Genomic DNA, 18,698 nt, shown 5'->3' with positions numbered 1-18,698 from the left:
ATTAAAAATTACGAAGTAAATCTTAAACACTTATTTCCTCGAAAAAATTCCAGAAAGGATTAAGCATGATTTAATTCGCAATAATAAATGAAAACGTTATCTTCGTTGTGGCGAAGCTTAGTCTCTGTAGATTGGCAACAAATATACAATTCTGCTGTTTCAAATGTAAACAAACGTGTCCGCCGTGCTATTTAAAAATTACGCTTAATTGCACTTAAACAGCTTTTAAATTGATGATAATTCTACAAATATTACTTGCAGATTTCCTAAAGGCATAAAAACCTTAACCGGAAGATAAGAACAACATAATTCAATCTTTTTTAAAGCAAAAAAGACACAATTTACAGACATATAAGAGTAAAGAAACTGAGATAACTGAGCTGGGAACAGTCTGGATATATATATAAATGTATTGTTTCAAAAGATTATAGTAAAGTTAAATTAAATTTAAATAATTCTCTTGCGCCATGCTTCCGAATAGAGAATGTTTGTTAATATAGAAATATATTTATATGCGTTTAGTGCAGCTGATTGCAACCAAGATACGAGGTGCACATCTACATGTTATAGCAGTCCTACGTATATACAAAATTTAAACGTTCTGAGACTACTCGTTTTTGAGTTATGCGAGATACATACGTAGGTACGTAGAGACACCACGAAAAATTCTATTCAAAATTCATTTTAAAGCAGTTTCATAATTTTTTTTGGAGGAAAAGAGTCTTTTATTCTGTTCTTACGTACAGATGTCACGCAAAAACTTCGTTAAATTGCATTCGATAGCGGTCAAACTGGATATTTTCGTTGAAATATGCTGCCTGAAACTTTTCGCGATTACAATACTTCCTTTCTACTTCGCACAAGGAAGTAAAAAAGGAAGAAACATTAAGAAAGAAATATTTTCTTTTTAATTTCTTACTTAAAGAAATATTCTTCTAATTTTAACTGTAAAATAAATTGAGTGAAAACACAGTTTTAATGTAAGCATGAAAAAAAAATTATAATAATATAATAAAATAAAAAAACTTAGTTCGCTATTAGTTTGTAATGCAAATTAATCATATTATAAATTTAAATGATTAAAATTGTTTATTTCTAAAAAAATTTGAAGTAAGCTTAATTCATTTACTCTTATCTGTTTACCGTTGCTTTCATGGTATCTAATATCTCTCTTTATTTCTTAGCTCTAAATTCCTGCGTTAACTTCCCCCTTAAAAAACGGGATTTTCCTTCACATCACAAAGCAGCATATTCTGCTGCGTGTTGGTTATAATATTGTTTTGGGCTATTTTTTTAGAACTACAAATACAGCGTGTGAGTTAGTGAAATAATGAGAGAATATTCCTAGAACTTCAGCCAGCGCGCGCTATAAATTTTGTCACTCGTCTGTACTGCGATTGGTCTAAAGCTTTTTGAAGCCTTGTCCCCTTTCAGTAAAGTCAAATGGACCCACCCGCCCTCCAACTGAGAACCACAGAATGGCCGATAAGTTGTGTTAGCTGTCCATACTGATTTTTTTTTTTTTTTTTTTTTTTTTTTTTTTTTTTTGAGTCAATATTGTTCGCTCAAGTTGTTGACGTTTCCAGCCATCGTAGAATAGGGAACAGTCTGGATATATATATAAATGTATTGTTTCAAAAGATTATAGTAAAGTTAAATTAAATTTAAATAATTCTCTTGCGCCATGCTTCCGAATAGAGAATGTTTGTTAATATAGAAATATATTTATATGCGTTTAGTGCAGCTGATTGCAACCAAGATACGAGGTGCACATCTACATGTTATAGCAGTCCTACGTATATACAAAATTTAAACGTTCTGAGACTACTCGTTTTTGAGTTATGCGAGATACATACGTAGGTACGTAGAGACACCACGAAAAATTCTATTCAAAATTCATTTTAAAGCAGTTTCATAATTTTTTTTGGAGGAAAAGAGTCTTTTATTCTGTTCTTACGTACAGATGTCACGCAAAAACTTCGTTAAATTGCATTCGATAGCGGTCAAACTGGATATTTTCGTTGAAATATGCTGCCTGAAACTTTTCGCGATTACAATACTTCCTTTACTTCGTACAAGGCAGTAAAAAAGCATATTCACTATTTCCTTATCATTCCACTGTGAAAGAAGCAACAGCTTCGATCGTGTACGGCTGCGAAGAAACAATAGTACTCTCTTACAACTATGAAAATCTATAGCGCTATCTAAGTGCGAAATGAAACGTGAAATAAACTGGTGTGCAAAACTAAAGCAACAATGTAAAAATTTAGCAGATAGCCATGAAATTGCAGAAAAAGAGGTCTGGAGATCAGTACAATGAACACGTAAGTCAGTAGAAACGTCATGCGTATGCAAATATCAGGAACGAAACGTCAGAGGCGACGTGAGCGTACACAAAATGCGTGATGTCGGCGCGCGCAGCTCAACAGTAGAATAAAAGGAAGGACGGAGACGCAGTTCAACATATTTGCTGCAAGTGCCAGTGAGCCAGTTCGTGAAATATGGCCAGAAGAAATCACCTGGACGACTTCACACGTGGAAAAATGATCGGAAAGCTGGAGGAGGGGTGTACTGTCACCAGTGTAGCTGCAGAATTCGGAATCAACAAAAGTGTCGTTTCGCGCGCTTGGAAAGCGTTCCAAATCACAGGTACAGCTGTTAGATAGGTTGGTGGTCGCCGTCCGAGGACGACAACTGCAGGGGATGACCGATATATCGTCCTGCAGGCGAAAAGAGGCCGACAGCAGTCAACAATCGCCATAGCTCAGCAACTCTGTACTGCAACGGGACGACAAGTGTCGTGGTTTACTGTAGCCAGACGCCTTCACAAAGGGGGCTTATTCGCCCGCCGTCCTGAACGCTGCCTCCCGTTGAAAGTTGGCCACCGACGCCACCGTTTACAGTGGTCTAGAGAGCACAAAAACCTGACAACTGATCAATGGAGTCGTGTCCTCTTTACGGATGAGAGTCGGTTCGGTACCAGAAGCGATTCTCAACGCGTTTTGATTTGGAGAGAGGTCCGTACCCGGTTTTATCCCAGGAACGTCAAGGAAAGACACCGTAACGGTGGTCCTGGAGTTCTTGTCTGGGGAGGCATTATGCTGAACGGGCGAACTGAGCTCCACGTTTTCGACAGAGGGTCTGTAACCGGGGATCTCTATTGTGAGGAGGTACTCCTTCCCCATGTGCGTCTGTTCCGATGTGCCATTGGCCCAGATTTAATTTTTATGGATGACAATGCACGGCCACATCGGACTCTTGCTGTTGAGGAGCTACTGGAAAGTGAAGATATCACTCGAATGGATTAGCCAGCGTACTCCCCAGATTTAAATCCCATCGAACATGTGTGGGATGCTTTGGGGAGATGCATTGCAGCACGCTTACATCCTCCGGAAAACACCCAACAACTCAAACAGATGCTGATTGAGGAATGTTGCACCAGCTGGTTCTGAGTATGCGGAGACGGTGCGAAGCAACCATTACAATGAAGGGAAGGCATATCCCATATTAAGGAACATCTGCTTGTTGTTCTTCCTCTTGGATAGACAATCATGAGTCACGATACTGTGTGTTCAATAAAGCTTGTTTTTGTTTGATTCCATACCGTATGCATTGTATTCCTTTTTCAGCTCCGATGCTTTCGTCATCCTTTACGTACATAATACTCTCCGTCATTTCTGCATTTCATGTCTCTGAGTTGATTTCTCGTAGAGTTAGGGCAAAAAACCCTGCTGTTGCTTAAGTTTTGCACACCAGTGTATAATTATTACAATAATCTCAGCCCACACGGAGAAAACGTGGAATCCATATTGAAAATAAGAGAAATAAACTTACGCACACTACTTTCACGCGACCCGTATTACGAGACGGATTTCGCATCCCGTAGAAATCGCGGAGCCCGTGTGAGTTGGATTTTAATAAAGTTAACAATTTTTACAACTTGATTCAAAACGGTTTTCAGGTTTTGCGGGATTGTTTTTGCTACTAAAGCTTCACGATGAATGGAGCAGTGAGTAAATTTAGTTTCAGATGCGACTTTCTTTATTTGAGAAATAACACCGTTTTCCTATTAAAACCCGAACTCCATCACTGGACGCGGTAATGCACTTATTCCAAGGAATGTCATTTTCAGACATAAAATTGTCAATTACTTAGAAAATTTCATCTGGAGTTGCTCTGTCGGTAAGAGATTCACAAAATAAATACTCTTCGGCAATTCATTTATCTTCTTCGATACGTATGTAAACTAATAATTGAGCAAAGTTTGCTATATCAATACTTTCATCCAGTTGCAATGCGAAATACCCACTATGTTTTATTTTTTTGAATTAAATGTCTCTTTTACGGAATTTGCTATTTAATGAATTCGTCGACTTCCTGTATCATTTGATAACAGAAATGTTATTAAGTTCATTAGCAGCATTTTCGATAAATAATATTAAAACGATATATTTAACTGCTGGTAATGTAAGGTTTTCCTCCAATAGTATGAGCCTGCCCAGTCCTGGCAATTCTTAGTCTTACTAGGTAACTAGCTTCGAAAGCTTTTTCACTTGAACTAACAAAACCTTTATTACTTGTTTGTTATTTTTGAAACCCGGTAATATCCTCTTAAAATATTCTTTAAATATGGCATATTTAGATTCAATATATCTTTAAGAAACGATGGTTTCATACTTTGATTGGCTAATAGTTCACCTCAAGCAAAACACTGCGATTGAGGGTTCATTTCATCTCCGTTACGAGCAACCCCAAATGATATATAACTTTCATTATATTTTCTATAAATAATTTTCTTTTTCAATATTCTTAGTGCTAACAGATTGTCCTGGGTCCATCACCTGTGAATCATCACTTTTCCGCTTAGTCTATCAGGTTCTGTGTTTCTCCTTACTTGCTTGGGGAACATTGAGGAACCTGACTCGGAACAGGGAGCTTACTAAAGCTATGTTCAATAAATGTGGGAAGTAGACAAGATACACAGGAAGGGTATACGAAACCCTTTATTTTTCACTCTTTACAATAATTTCCGTACTTCGGAATACAGAGACCAACTACTTGTGGTCTGAACGTAAGAATATAAAAATATTTAACTAAACTCTAACTTAACTTTGGAATAATAAACAAGGGCCTACGTGGAAGATTGGCCGTATATTAACAGGAAGCCGTATGTAGTACAGAGAACTGTTAACACTACAATACGTTTAAAATTATCACGAGGATTAAACCTCTGGCCTGGAAGGCAACCAGCAACCGAGTAAAACTGCTAAGGTAAGCGGCCTGCTTCGACTAACTCCTTCCTCTCTCTCGCTTGGCAAAAAGCCACAACTTAAGTACTTCGCGTTCGCCAGACAAATTTGCATAAATAAGTTAAAGCTTTTAATTCTGGCCGGAAGTAGAAAATAAGAAGTGATAGTAAAAATTTAAAATAAAAATAAACGTTAGTAAAACTTAAGATCCTTACATACTTCCCGCCAGAGTTAATTAGTTTGAAACTGAGGTCTAAAACGACCTTGTTGAAAACTTTTAGCTCTAGAATTTAACGGGAGGCCAATCTTTTACAAACATTTCTCACTAGAAACTAGAAATTAAAAAAAAAAAAATTTTTTTTACAATATCAGCTCCATGGATAACTAATTTTTCATCTGTACTGCATCTAAACAGGAGCTTTTATTCAAATCTGGTTCCTTCCAGAGATCTGGAAGGAAAACTAGTTTAATGAAATGTTACACAATGAAATGGCAAGTAACATGAATATTTATATTTCTCTTAACATTCTTATTTCATTCATGACTTTATTTTAATTATCTCTCCCCGTGCTCTCTGACATGTGTTGTAAAAGAAAACACCAAACACGAATGTGTTTATGTATACGTGTTCAACACTGCCGCCTACAATCAAAACACTAACGTGTTAAAATTCAACATAACAAGACCTCGTAACACACCCTATCTTCAACTCTAAACCCTGAGGTACTATTCTGAAAGTGGCTAACTCTGAAGTGTAGCGTCAGAGAGCCTAACTACATTCATTCAACCTTTAACACATATTCACCATAATTTGGTCTTTTTACAGTCTCACGAATAAGTTTAAACTTTTTTTGGCATTACTTTCACTTTTACCATATCACAGTATTTCTTAACATTTAAAATAACAGTTCACATTGTATATAAGAACATATGAACATGCCGTTAATTTTACGCATTTTAAAACATACATTAGTAGTACATTGTTAACTTCTATTCTTTTCCAAGCAAGTGAGAATTCTTCTACATTGCAATACTACATTTCAAAAGTCTTTCAGATTAAAACTTCTTTCTTGCCAGAATGTTTTAAATAAAATTTATACAATAACTTTTACAATATTCAAGTATTTACACATTCCTATTATACATAAACTTTAGTTTTACTCGCGAGTAATTGAAAAACATAATACCAAAATCGGTAACAACTCATTTCTCGCCTTTTTGGCGATAAAGGTAGACCTCACATGAGGTAAAACTTCTTGAAATCTGCCACTTGCAGAAAGAATGAAAGATTAACTTAAGTTTGCAAAGTAACATAAAATTTTACTTATCTTTGTGATATTCAGACATTCTTTTCTCAGCCCAGTCCTGGAAGGTAGCGAAGATTCTAGTTTGATTTATCCTCCTTCTTGTGCGGGCTCGCCCTTCAGTGCCTTCCTCTAGAAGCTTTCTTTTTCCTCCAGTTCGGTCACCCTTGAATACCTCCTTTTTCGCCTCTGCCTGTGGTCTTGGCCGTTTGATGGCAGCTGGTCTTGGCGGAACCGGGACACTTCTCTCTCGTTCCTGCTTGAACCTCGTTGCTGGCCGTTCAAATTTTCCTTGTATCTTTTCCTCCGCCGCTAGTGGCCCTTCCGCAGTTCGGCGGCATTTGCTGCGGAGAGTCCTGTCCGATGAGTAGATCTTCCGTTTGGGAGCCGGGTTATAGTTGCCGTTATTTCTCCTGGCTTTCTTTGCATTCGTCGTACTTCTCCCTTCTTCATTCTGGGGGTGGTCGTGAGCTCTCTTTTCTGGACGGTGGAACGGCTTCTTTTTCTTGTTACCTTCATATTTCCAACGAGGAAACTTTCTTTTCAATTGCTCCTGCCTCCTAATGGCTTGCCCTTGTACTTGTCGTTGTTCCACCTCTGGAGCTTGTGCCTGCCGTGCCGGATCCACTTGTCGGATTCTTTGTTGCTCTTCATTAGGCAGGTGGTCAAGGTTTAACATCGGCGGCTCCGATTTTTCTTCTCGAACTGGTTTCATCGTCAGCTTAAGGGACGCCTTATTAAAATCCAGCGTTGCTTGTGCCTCTGAAAGAAAATCTATTCCTAAGATAATATGTGCTTGCAGATTCTTTACTATAAAAAACATAACCTTTACTTGTTCGTCCTTGATACGGACGTATAGCGGTAATTTACCTATGCACTTACATCTTTATCCTTGCGCAGCTAACACTGTCGTATTATCCGAATTATATATGCGATATTTACGAAAATACTTCCTAAAAAAATCTTCTGCCACACAGGAACACTGCGCGCCTGTATCCAGGAGTGCGGTGGCTGGGATATTATTCACCAACACTTCAATCTTCGGAAGACTCAAATTTTTCACCATTACTGTATTTAACTTGAAGGAAGAGGGGTTTTCTTGGCCTTCGGATTTCCGCACCCTCCCGTCAGCAGAAATCCGTTTTAGTTTAAATCATTTTTCATTTCCATGCTTTCCTTCTTTTTCCACTGGCCTTGAGACTTTTTTCCTGGATTGCTATTGAACTGTCGACGTTCGCCGGCTGTTTTTGGATGCTCGGGTTTCCTTGCCCACTGATTCGCTTTGCTTCCGTAGCCGTGTGCTTGACTTTGCTGTGGTCTTGGCTCATCAAATTGGTTTCGTTGTTGATATTGGCGTCTTCTTTCAATGTCCGCCGTTCTTCTACTTTCAAACTGGATTGCTAGCTCAAATAACTTTTCCAGTGTAGTCGGATTCCTTAATTCAATATAGTCTTGTACTTGGGGAAGTAACCTCGGCAAAATCACTTGATTTATCTCAGGATCCGGACGGTTTCCATACAAGAGTTTGAAGACGTGAATTTTTCTTAAAATAAAGCTTGAGAGATTTTCAATTGGTTTCTGGTATATGCTGAAAAGTTCCGCTTCTAATTTCGCACGATCCCTTACGACAGGGAAGGCTTTTTCTAGGGCAGTCTTGAAATTTTCGTAAGTATAGGTGGGACTTCCTGCTTGACCCAAGAGACTTCTGCCTATACATTTGAACCAATTAAGCGCTTGGCCCCTCAGAGCGCTGGTAGCTAAGGTAACTTTCTGAAACTCGTACACGGGGTAGAGCATGAAGTGGTCATCTAGTTTTTCCAAAAAACTGGTAACCGGTGAGTTTCCATTAAATGTTGCTTCTGGTTTCATCGAAGCGCGCATGGTCTGGACGATGTAACCAAATCCTTCCAGGGCGGCAGCTGGCATTTCTGGATTCTGAGCCGCTTCTGCAGGCAGCACAGGTTCTTCTTGAAACTCGGCCATGGTTATTCTTCTTCGTTGGGCGCCACTATCAGGTTCTGTGTTTCTCCTTACTTGCTTGGGGAACATTGAGGAACCTGACTCGGAACAGGGAGCTTATTAAAGCTATGTTCAATAAATGTGGGAAGTAGACAGGATACACAGGAAGGGTATACGAAACCCTTTATTTTTCACTCTTTACAATAATTTCCGTACTTCGGAATACAGAGACCAACTACTTGTGGTCCGAACGTAAGAATATAAAAATATTTAACTAAACTCTAACTTAACTTTGGAATAATAAACAAGGGCCTACGTGGAAGATTGGCCGTATATTAACAGGAAGCCGTATGTAGTACAGAGAACTGTTAACACTACAATACGTTTAAAATTATCACGAGGATTAAACCTCTGGCCTGGAAGGCAACCAGCAACCGAGTAAAACTGCTAAGGTAAGCGGCCTGCTTCGACTAACTCCTTCCTCTCTCTCGCTTGGCAAAAAGCCACAACTTAAGTACTTCGCGTTCGCCAGACAAATTTGCATAAATAAGTTAAAGCTTTTAATTCTGGCCGGAAGTAGAAAATAAGAAGTGATAGTAAAGATTTAAAATAAAAATAAACGTTAGTAAAACTTAAGATCCTTACAAGTCAATCCTAGGTATTTTTCCATTTTGAATATCAAGGTGTTTTTTTTTTTTTTTTTTTTTTCCTTTCCCTAACAGATATTTAAATGCACAATATACTACGAATTCTTCAAAACACGCGACGATGTTGTCAAATCGCATAGAAAAGTAAGGAATTTTAAGCAACAAGAAGATAGAATATCTGCTGTGAGACACAGCAAATCCACGTGAAAAAATTATTCTAATTAAAAATAACACGGATATGGTGGCGGCATAAAGTGTAGACATGATAGTAAATCTACCAACTTTAAAAGAATTAATAAGATACAGTTATCCTTTTATGGGAATTTATTTCTATTTCCTACTAAATGCAAAATCCATTTCTATTACTCCTTTTAAAAACATCATTTATGACAAATTTTGCTATGACTATGGCTAAAGGAATATTTGTGAAAATAAAAACGGATTGTTTTGCTGAAGTCTATGAGCGGCTATTGACCTTGAGCCAAGTGCAGGTCCCATAAATTTACAAGTGTTAGGGTTGTTTGGAATGTTGGGGTATTTAATTTTTGAATTTAATAGTTAAAAATACTTTGTTTCTTTGCATACCATCTATTTTTTCTCTTGCGCACCACAGGTTGATAATCGCCGGTATAGAGCGTTTCTATAAAGGTTTCCTGAAAATATTTCCTGAGACATGAATATCATAAAGGGTTCTGCAAGGTAAAAAAGCTGAGCTCTAAAGGAATATTTTTACATAAAGCATACAGATAACGAGACAAAGTATTAGTTATTTTAATCGAGTAATCCATATTTCTTTGGTAAAATCTAAATTGCCTTAGAAATTTTCTAAATTATTGACATGGGTATTTATTCCGACACTAACATTAATGCTTGGGAATATCCTTTTCATCATAATACACGTTATTTATTTATTTGCTATTTGCTTATGTAGTATATCTTCGTCGCAATTATGAACTTCAAACGCTTTGTAACATAAAAAATGTGAACAATTTTTGTTGATCTCTAATGTATACCTTGAAGTAATTAACATTTCATCTCAAATTAAGGGCTCAACTGGTTTTACAAATAAACTGCGTATCATATTCCTTAAGAAATTTCGGTGAAATTTTATGAAGAATTACACAATATCAATACGCATTTTTCAATATCAATCCTTTACTTTTAATTGCAAAAGTGTCATTTCTTCTATGGCTGCGCAAAATATTCACCATAAAGAGCTGAAGTCTAGAAAAAATTAAAATATTCGAGTACTTATATATACTAATGTTCATGCACAGTTAAAGTGAATTATTATTATTAAAAGCACTATTCTCTTTCTTTTTTCCAGTAAAGCCTCAGTTAATGAATGCAACCGCGGAAGATCTGTTTTCTAGTGGAGATGGGGATGTTTCGATACATTCTGCTGCAACACTCATTGATGAGGCTGGGGAAATAAACGAAGATTCATCATCTCCATCACTTTTAAATATAGAGACATCTTCAGACAACAGCAGTAATTTAGATAATGACGATTCAAGTTATCAAACAACAGTTACTGTAACTGAAACATCTTTAGAAATGACGACGAAAGCTTCCGCAGTGACTACTACAGAACCTCCTGCTATTACAACAGAACGCACCACGATGACTACATTTCTACCAACTACCGAAGAAGAAACGACGTCCACATACACCACGACAGTTACTAGCCAACCTACAACAACAATAAGAAGCACAACAATGGAAATACCTGTTACCACGACTCAGGGTCCAGCTACGACAACCAAACAACCATTACCGAGCACTGCAACAAAAAGCGTAGAACAAAAACTGACAACAATTGCAACTCATCCTGTGCCAACTGTTGAAACAAGTACTGCAGATGGTCAAGGTAATGAAAAGAAATCTGTCTTATATGTATTATACGTAAATGTAACCAGATTTTTTATAATTTATTAGTTCTAGTTTTTTTTTTTTTTTTTTTTTTTTTTTTTTAATTTAAGCTAGTTACAATTTTTCCAATCTGAAAATGTTCGCAAATATTTAAGCAGCTCCACTCTGACTTTCTACTTTCAGATATATTTCAGAAGAAATTTACTAGAAATTATAAACTGCGTCTTAAGGAAGAAATGGCAGTTTCACCTTGTCTTTTCAAATCTTCGAGTAGTGATTACAATTACTACTAAAATATAACTCCTGAATGCTCATTCATCTTTAAGGTTTACAGTGCAAAGTTTACGTACAATCATTAGCATTACGCTTAATTAATCGTTGCTATTTTAACTGTAATATTTCTGTTTTTGATGCATAGTCAAGATTTCTTAAAATGATTAGGAATCGCTATTTTCATATAAGTGGTCGTTCCCGGTTCATCCTTGACAGTTTTGTTCCCCTTTCAGCCTTAGAAAGAAAGATTCGATAATTTTATTCTTAACTTAACCAATCGGAATGTATCCTTTCGTTTCATTTGCACCTCCTTAAAAAGTAAATTTGCTGTACTTCTAAATTTCAATTTTTACTTAATCCTTTGCACTTGTATGACTTTTCTGGTTAATAATTTTTTCATTCGTATTTATGAGAATACTATTTGATCATCAAATCCCTTATGTATTTCCACTTTTATAAAAAAAAAAGTTTTACTCTAAAGATCTTTTCAGCCCTTCTGTGTTTCATTATTCTCCTTCATCTTTCTGAACCTTTTTAAAACAACCAGCCTATTGTCACAGAAGCATCTAGTGCCACGAGCTAACGAAAGAAAAAGATGGGGGCTACTGCTAGAAATGGTTACATAAGATAGGTAAAACGCAAAGATAGGCTAATGCCAATTACGTGATTGTTTTCGTAATACGAAAATAGGGTGAAGAGTGATTGATTCCTTTTACTCTATCTTTTTATCATGGAGGTAAAAAAAAAAGGAGGCGCCATCCCCGCATTACGCATGACGCAGTGCTGCCGAGCTTTAATCTCCAAAGCGGGTGCGCTTTGCTCACAACCAGAGCATGATGACAGCGGTTTGGTGGTACTTTCACCCACGACACATCCTCACAAATCGAAAAGCGGGGACACTTTTGCATAAAATAAACATGCATTGTTGGATGGGTGATAGCAATTTGTATAATTTAGTGGCATGTATGCAAAAAATCACATATTAGCTATTTTTTGATAACTTGCAACAGCGATTTTGATTATGAATTGCTTTATAGAATTCTAAGCTAACTAGACTGCAAACATATATATTTCAGCAACAATTTTATGCGTAAAGAAGAATAAATATCTTAAGGTTCACTGCGGGAAAAAAATGGCAGTCCTCTATCTCTCGTTCTACTGGGCCGATTGACAAAATTCAAATTTCGTTTTTCATGTCTCAAAAGTGTGACTTTGGATATATATTAGATTTATATATATCATTGCCCTAATTTAGATATTTTGACACAAAATCGGACTTTTCTGAAATGACATGCCATTTTTTCCCATATTTCGATTTTACGACTCAAATTATTCCTACGTATTAAATTTTGTAAAATTTGGTGCGAAAATTACGGAGAAATTCAAAAATTTATCTTGGGGCACTTTTTTCAGTTTGCCCCAAGAATAATTCACTTGGCGAACTTCTTAATATATGGCAACCTATTTTTCTTTCCCTTTTTGCATTGGGCGTGAGCGGAAAAAAGTTACTTCGTTCCTGCTTTCAAATAATTTTAACAAAGTGCTTTAAACACATTTGTGTTATTATCGCTTTCAACAAATATGCCAAATTTCAAAATGCGCCAATATGTAATCACCCAAAATTCACGTCTGTCTTTTGGATTTTTTTTTTTTTTTTTTTTTTTGCAGGTATGCTTAAAAATACATCTATTTTAAGTTGATGGCAAAAAGTTTATAGATTATAATTCAAAATTTCTTTCAAAAAATTTATAAAAATTATTTAAGAATGCGCATTTTAAAAATAAATCATAAAAAGGGGCGAATTTTATTTGGAATAAACCTAAATTTCTAAATGTGAAAGGAAGAATCAAATAAGTTTAAGGAAAAAAAAGAGCGATTGATAAATACACTCTTTGGAAAAAAAAAAGTTCACGGCTCGCTATCACCCATTGAGTGTTCAAATTAGTATTTGGTTGAACACCCCTGGTTGCAATGCATGCTTGAATTCGTCGATGCAAGGAGTGGTAGAGGTTTCTAATGTCATCCATCTAATGTAGAGGTTTCTAACACATTCTGCCAGGCATTCATCAGTTGTCGCTCCAGATTTGCGATATTTTGTGGTGTCCGAATCTGGCCTACCATGTCCCAGACATGTTCGATTGGTGAAAGGTCTGGTGGCCTTGCTGGCTAAGGAAGAGTATCAACCGTACGAAGACAGTCCAGAGATATGCGAACGGTATATGGCCTGGCAATATCTTGTTGGAAAATGGCCCCAGAATGACGTGCCATGAAGGGTAATGCATCCGGCCGCAGGATGGTATCAACATATAACTGAGCTGTTATAAGAAATAGCGCCCCACATCATCACACTAGAAGTTATGGCTGTATACCTTAGGCTGATTAGGATTGTCCTGTCCAGACATGGACACGGTGGTCATCTGCTTCAAGAGTGAAGCGAGATTCATCGCTGAACACATGCCAGTCTGATGGCAGCCATGATGATCGGCTGCGACGCCACTCCAGATGACTCCAGAGATTCTTAAGACATTTGCCTTTGACCACACAACATGGGTGGCGATGTTGTGTGGTCAAAGGCAAATGTCTTAAGAATCTCTGTGAGCGTAACCCCGCCTCAGACAAGCGCCGTGAGAAGGTGGACGGTACCGTGGGAGGTATAGGCGTGGCTGTAGAGCGTTGAATAGTCACTAATGATTGATACCCTTGGGATGGTTCGGGCCTGGCGAACAATCATCCTATCTTGCCTCGCATTTGTGATTCTTGCTCTTTCAGGGCCTTCATTTCGTCGGCATATTTGCTCTCAAATACTGTAATCATTGTTAACATTGTATACAGAAGCATTTTCCAATTCGGCGTAAGAGCCATTTGCGGTCACTATGTGAATGTGCCACATCATTATGAGAGCTTATGAGGAATTAGAAAATAGGGTGATGTGAATGATATTAATCGGTATATCAATGCATTTTGCATATTTTTACAATTTGGATTAACTTGCAATAGGTAAATTTCAAGTATTTGTGAATTTATATCAATTAATTGTTTTAACTGTTTCAAAAATTGAAGCTGTATTTGTGAGCAGAGTAAGCCAATCAAGATTGAGATCTGATGACATTGAGGTTAAAGTTTAAATGTGAAATAGATAGTTTTTTGTTATAATGTTTTCAGAGAATTATTAAACTGGGTAAAATTGTAATGAGAAGTATTGAATGCCCTGCCAAAATATGTTTAATAGAAAATTTGAATTTTAAAACAAGGTATCTAAAACGTGTTTCAAGTCAAATGTTTGAAACTTGACGTCTAAATATAAATATAAAATTATGTATGTCAAAATATTTGTAATTAGGCACATAGCTCAAGTTAAGTTTTTCAAACAGGATAAAGCATGTAAGGGCTATCTACCTAAGGGTGATGTGATGGTGTATTTAATTACGGCAAAGCACACTAGGGCTATCTGCCTAAGGGGAGGGATGCCTTCGTGGAGGACTTTCTAAGGGAAACTGGCTCGTATACACGTTACACATGGGGAAAACCACGAAAACACCCATGCAGCCAGCCCGTTCGCGGGATTCGAACCTCGGACCGAACTACCAGTGTTCAGCGACTTTACCGCTCGGCCGCTGGTTGGCCCTACCTAAGAAAAGAGATACCTCTGGGAAGGAATTTCATAAGAAAATTAAACCTTTGAGTGCGTGTTAAAAATAATGCATTTAATTTTCATTGAACTTATTTACATATATTTCTTATGTATAAAATTCTTATGCATGCTATATTATTTTTAATTTGGTGAATATCGAAAAATATGGTGAATGCACAGAAATTAAAGATTTGCACTTGCCGAAAATTAAAAGTATTAAGTTTATATGGGTATTTATGCATAATCCTTGTAAAAAGCATATATTTGCCTTTAACAATATACATAAGTATTTATTAAAGTATTTATAACTATATTTGGAAATGAAAGATTCATTCATACATAAACTCCTGTGAATGTTACTGTGAGGAAATCAATTTATTAAATATATCTAAATTTATAATGATTAAAAATATAAGTAATTATAAGTAGAATTTTTAGAATGAGTATTGTTGAAATGAAGACTAAAAATGATTTGTGTATTAAAAGAATTACTTCCTTATATTTTATAATAACTCAATTACAGGTTTTAAGTAATATTTAAAAAAACACCTCTTTTTATCATTTTCAGAAATACTCATAGAAAGTTAAGTACATGAACATCAGCAGTAATATTTAACATATTTGACTATGAAAATAAAGGGTGCTCTAGTTTGAAATGAACCGAGCAGAGCATTAAATAAAAAATTACTTTGATTTTTGATTTAAAAGATTCCTCAGAAGCTAAAAAATTATTTCATATTTGAGGAAGTATTTCAGAAAGAAGCTCTGTAAACAGAAAAGGAATATTGCGTAATTTAAATATTAATAATGCAATAAACTTTGAGTTTAATTTTTGTAATCGTTAACCAAATGAAATTGAATTACCTTAAAATTTCTTTCTCATATAATCAACGAAAACTTGTGAAAATATTTTATTTAAATTAAAACTTTTTCGAGCAAATTGTTCTATGAAAAGTATAGCATTTAATTCCTTTCAGAATGAAACTTTGTTGGAAAATACATTCTTTCACATACTTAGGACTCTGAAATATTGTAGGAAAAAAAAAAAAAAATGTATACATTTATATGTATATTTGCGACGTAATTGTAAAATGTTACCTCCGATCATGTCAAAAGCTATTTATCTTTATGGTATATCACTGAATGTTGCGCCACTGCTTCAAGGCAGTGCAACGGAAAGCCAGTTGAAGGCCTCTCGTCTTATTTTCTACCTCCATCGTTTTAAAATGGAGGTAGGAAGTAAGAGAAGAGGCCGTTCACAGGTTTCTCCCATGCATTGCATGGGAGAAACCTGATCTCCCCTCGTCGGAGAAGCATCGGATCTCCCCTCGTCGGCTGAGGAAAACAGCGTTTGCAGACAGGTGCCCGACGTGAGTGCTACCCCCAGTGCAACATGTGTGCCGATTTTCGAACATTTATATATTCCGAATACATATCTAGATTGCATAACATGAGAAACAGAGAACTAGCAAAGGAGCCTTCGCCCCAGGAGACTCTTGGTCTCCCATTAAAAGTTAAAAAACTCAATCGCCAGAGACTGCTCGAGGTGGCGCCACACCCCCGCCACTGCAAAGGGATACTCTGTTGTTGATGGAGGTCCGACGCGCGACCGAAGCGATCTACGGGGCCGGTTAATCAAACATCAACATTAGTAAATAAATCAATGTATAAAAAATCACGCTAGAATCTATGGTTGACATCGGCGTCGATAGATTCTAGCGTTCATTCTAGCGTGACCGAGGGGAACCCATCCCTCCTCGGACAGTCTTCGATATCAAGCATATAACATCTCCACAACCAAGGTCGCAGACACGACAGTACCAGTACGGTCCCTGCCAAGCCTGAACTAACCACAGAATATACGAAGGCTCTAGTCCTGTGAAGACTGTTTATTTACTCTGTGGACTGAAGCTGTTTAGACATAAGTCTAGCCAGTTGTCTGGAAAAACCCCGGGTCTCCTCCCATTAAATGGTCGGTTCCTGAAATGCCGCCCAGTCGATCCTCAGGGATGTTTGTCCAGCATCGTTAGCCCATGCCAGCCGAATCCGACATGGTTTCCAGCGGGGGCCACGAGGAAGCCAATGCTGAACTGAAGGAGACAAGGCAAGTCTCCAATCCCTCGGAAGTTGCACCTTCAGATCAAACATCGGATCTTCTACCGCCAGCGGTCGGTTCCGGATATTTGTCCTCGAGTACAACCAGCCCCCGCCTATGAGAAACATCAAGATAAGCAAAAATATGGCACAGGTCGATGAATAAGTCTGCAGAGTAGATAGTGATGAGCCAGTCGAGACCAGTCTGCTACGGATGTAGCCGACTGCAGTGAGTAAAGGGTAGTGAGAATTCAATAGCAAGTAGGTTTAAAAAGAAATGCTAATGGGCGAGACAGATCAGTCATAATATAACATTACGGAACAGCAGTAAAGAGACACATAAAAAATAGTCAGCAAAAGGTTTCCAGAATCATGTACCTAATTTAAACACATGGAGAAACAGTGCACATATATAAAACATAATTTATGCCACTAAAACATAATACATATAATACAAGGTTTAACACTTTTTTGTCATATATACATACATAGAGTGTCATTCACATTAATTAAAGTGTCTGAATACCGCGAGCTGTCTTTTCCTGTTTGGCCTGCTATTGTAGTCAGCTTAACATAGGAATTGTGTTATTTTGTATAAGTGGTATTTTTCTGAAGAATATTTCGGCCAACATGGCCATATGGCATTGTATTTCAGGATTTTAAATTCACGATGGATCGCCGAATTTCTAATAAACCACGAACAATCTACCGCTTGTCTAAGTATAACATTTTGCAACACTTGTAATTTCTTTAAGGAAGTCTTATAGGAATATCCCCAGACAGGGTGGGCATAGATGACTGTTTGACGCAACATGGTCTTATAAAAGAGTATTTTATTATCAGTAGAGAGGATGCTGTTCCGAGCAATTAAGGGGACGAGTGCACGTTTACGCACTCGGAACTTGGTTAAAAGCTGTGTAATGCGTGGGGACCATATGAAACAGTGATTAAGAGTAATTGCAAGGTAGCGGGCCTGCTTGGTCCATGGGCTTAGTGTATTATATATGTTTACATGAATTCCAGCATCGATGTTCCTTTTTGCAGTGAATAGGATGGCATCTTATTTTGACAGGAGGGTGATTGGGTTGTAAGAAACAGGATCAGTTGGAGACTTGCTTGGATTCAGCACTGGGGATTTTACTACAGATTTCCAGGGAACTGGGTAGTGTCCAAGATATAGCATGTCGTTAATAATTCTAATAAGTTTCAAGATCATAATGGCGCCCATATTTTTAAGCATCCGATCCCGGACACGTCTTTGTCTTGAGGTTGGCAATATATTCATAGACCTCTGACGGCCTGACAGGAGGAATGTTGTTTGTGCAAAACATTCAGTGGCCTGCCATGGGTTTTGACATGATCGGAGGTAAACATTTTGTAATCACGTAGTAAATATACATATAAATGTAAATATTTTATTTTTCATCAATATTTCAGAGCCCTAGGTATGTGACAGGAGTACATTTTTAAACAACATTTCATTCTAACGGAATTAAATGCTATACATTTCCCAGACAGTTTGCTCAGAACAGTTTAATTTTAATGAACTATTTTAACAAGTTTTCGTTAATTACATTAGAAAGGAATTTTAAAAAATTCAATTTTATTCTGTTAACAATTACAAAAATTAAGATCAAAGTTTATTCTGTTATTAATATTAAATTTACGT

At 36.9% G+C, this 18,698-nt stretch overlaps 1 protein-coding gene across 2 annotated transcripts in view; it reads left to right on the top strand.

The window, feature by feature from the left end:
- LOC118184200 (uncharacterized) overlaps positions 1 to 18,698 on the top strand; it is a 233,200-nt gene that overhangs the window by 152,863 nt on the left and 61,639 nt on the right. For both annotated transcript variants that reach the window (XM_085807600.1, XM_085807599.1), the window contains exon 2: positions 10,487 to 11,029. In XM_085807600.1, the coding sequence (XP_085663726.1) occupies positions 10,487 to 11,029 (543 nt within the window). The remainder of the gene's footprint in view (positions 1 to 10,486; positions 11,030 to 18,698) is intronic.

This window comes from Stegodyphus dumicola, chromosome X1 (genome assembly GCF_044657685.1).
Source record: "Stegodyphus dumicola isolate Sdum_Otavi_A_Nest chromosome X1, ASM4465768v1".
Lineage (NCBI taxonomy): Eukaryota > Metazoa > Arthropoda > Arachnida > Araneae > Eresidae > Stegodyphus > Stegodyphus dumicola.
The sequence above is the reverse complement of the archived record's forward strand: the minus strand, read 5'-3'. Positions and strand labels throughout refer to the sequence as shown.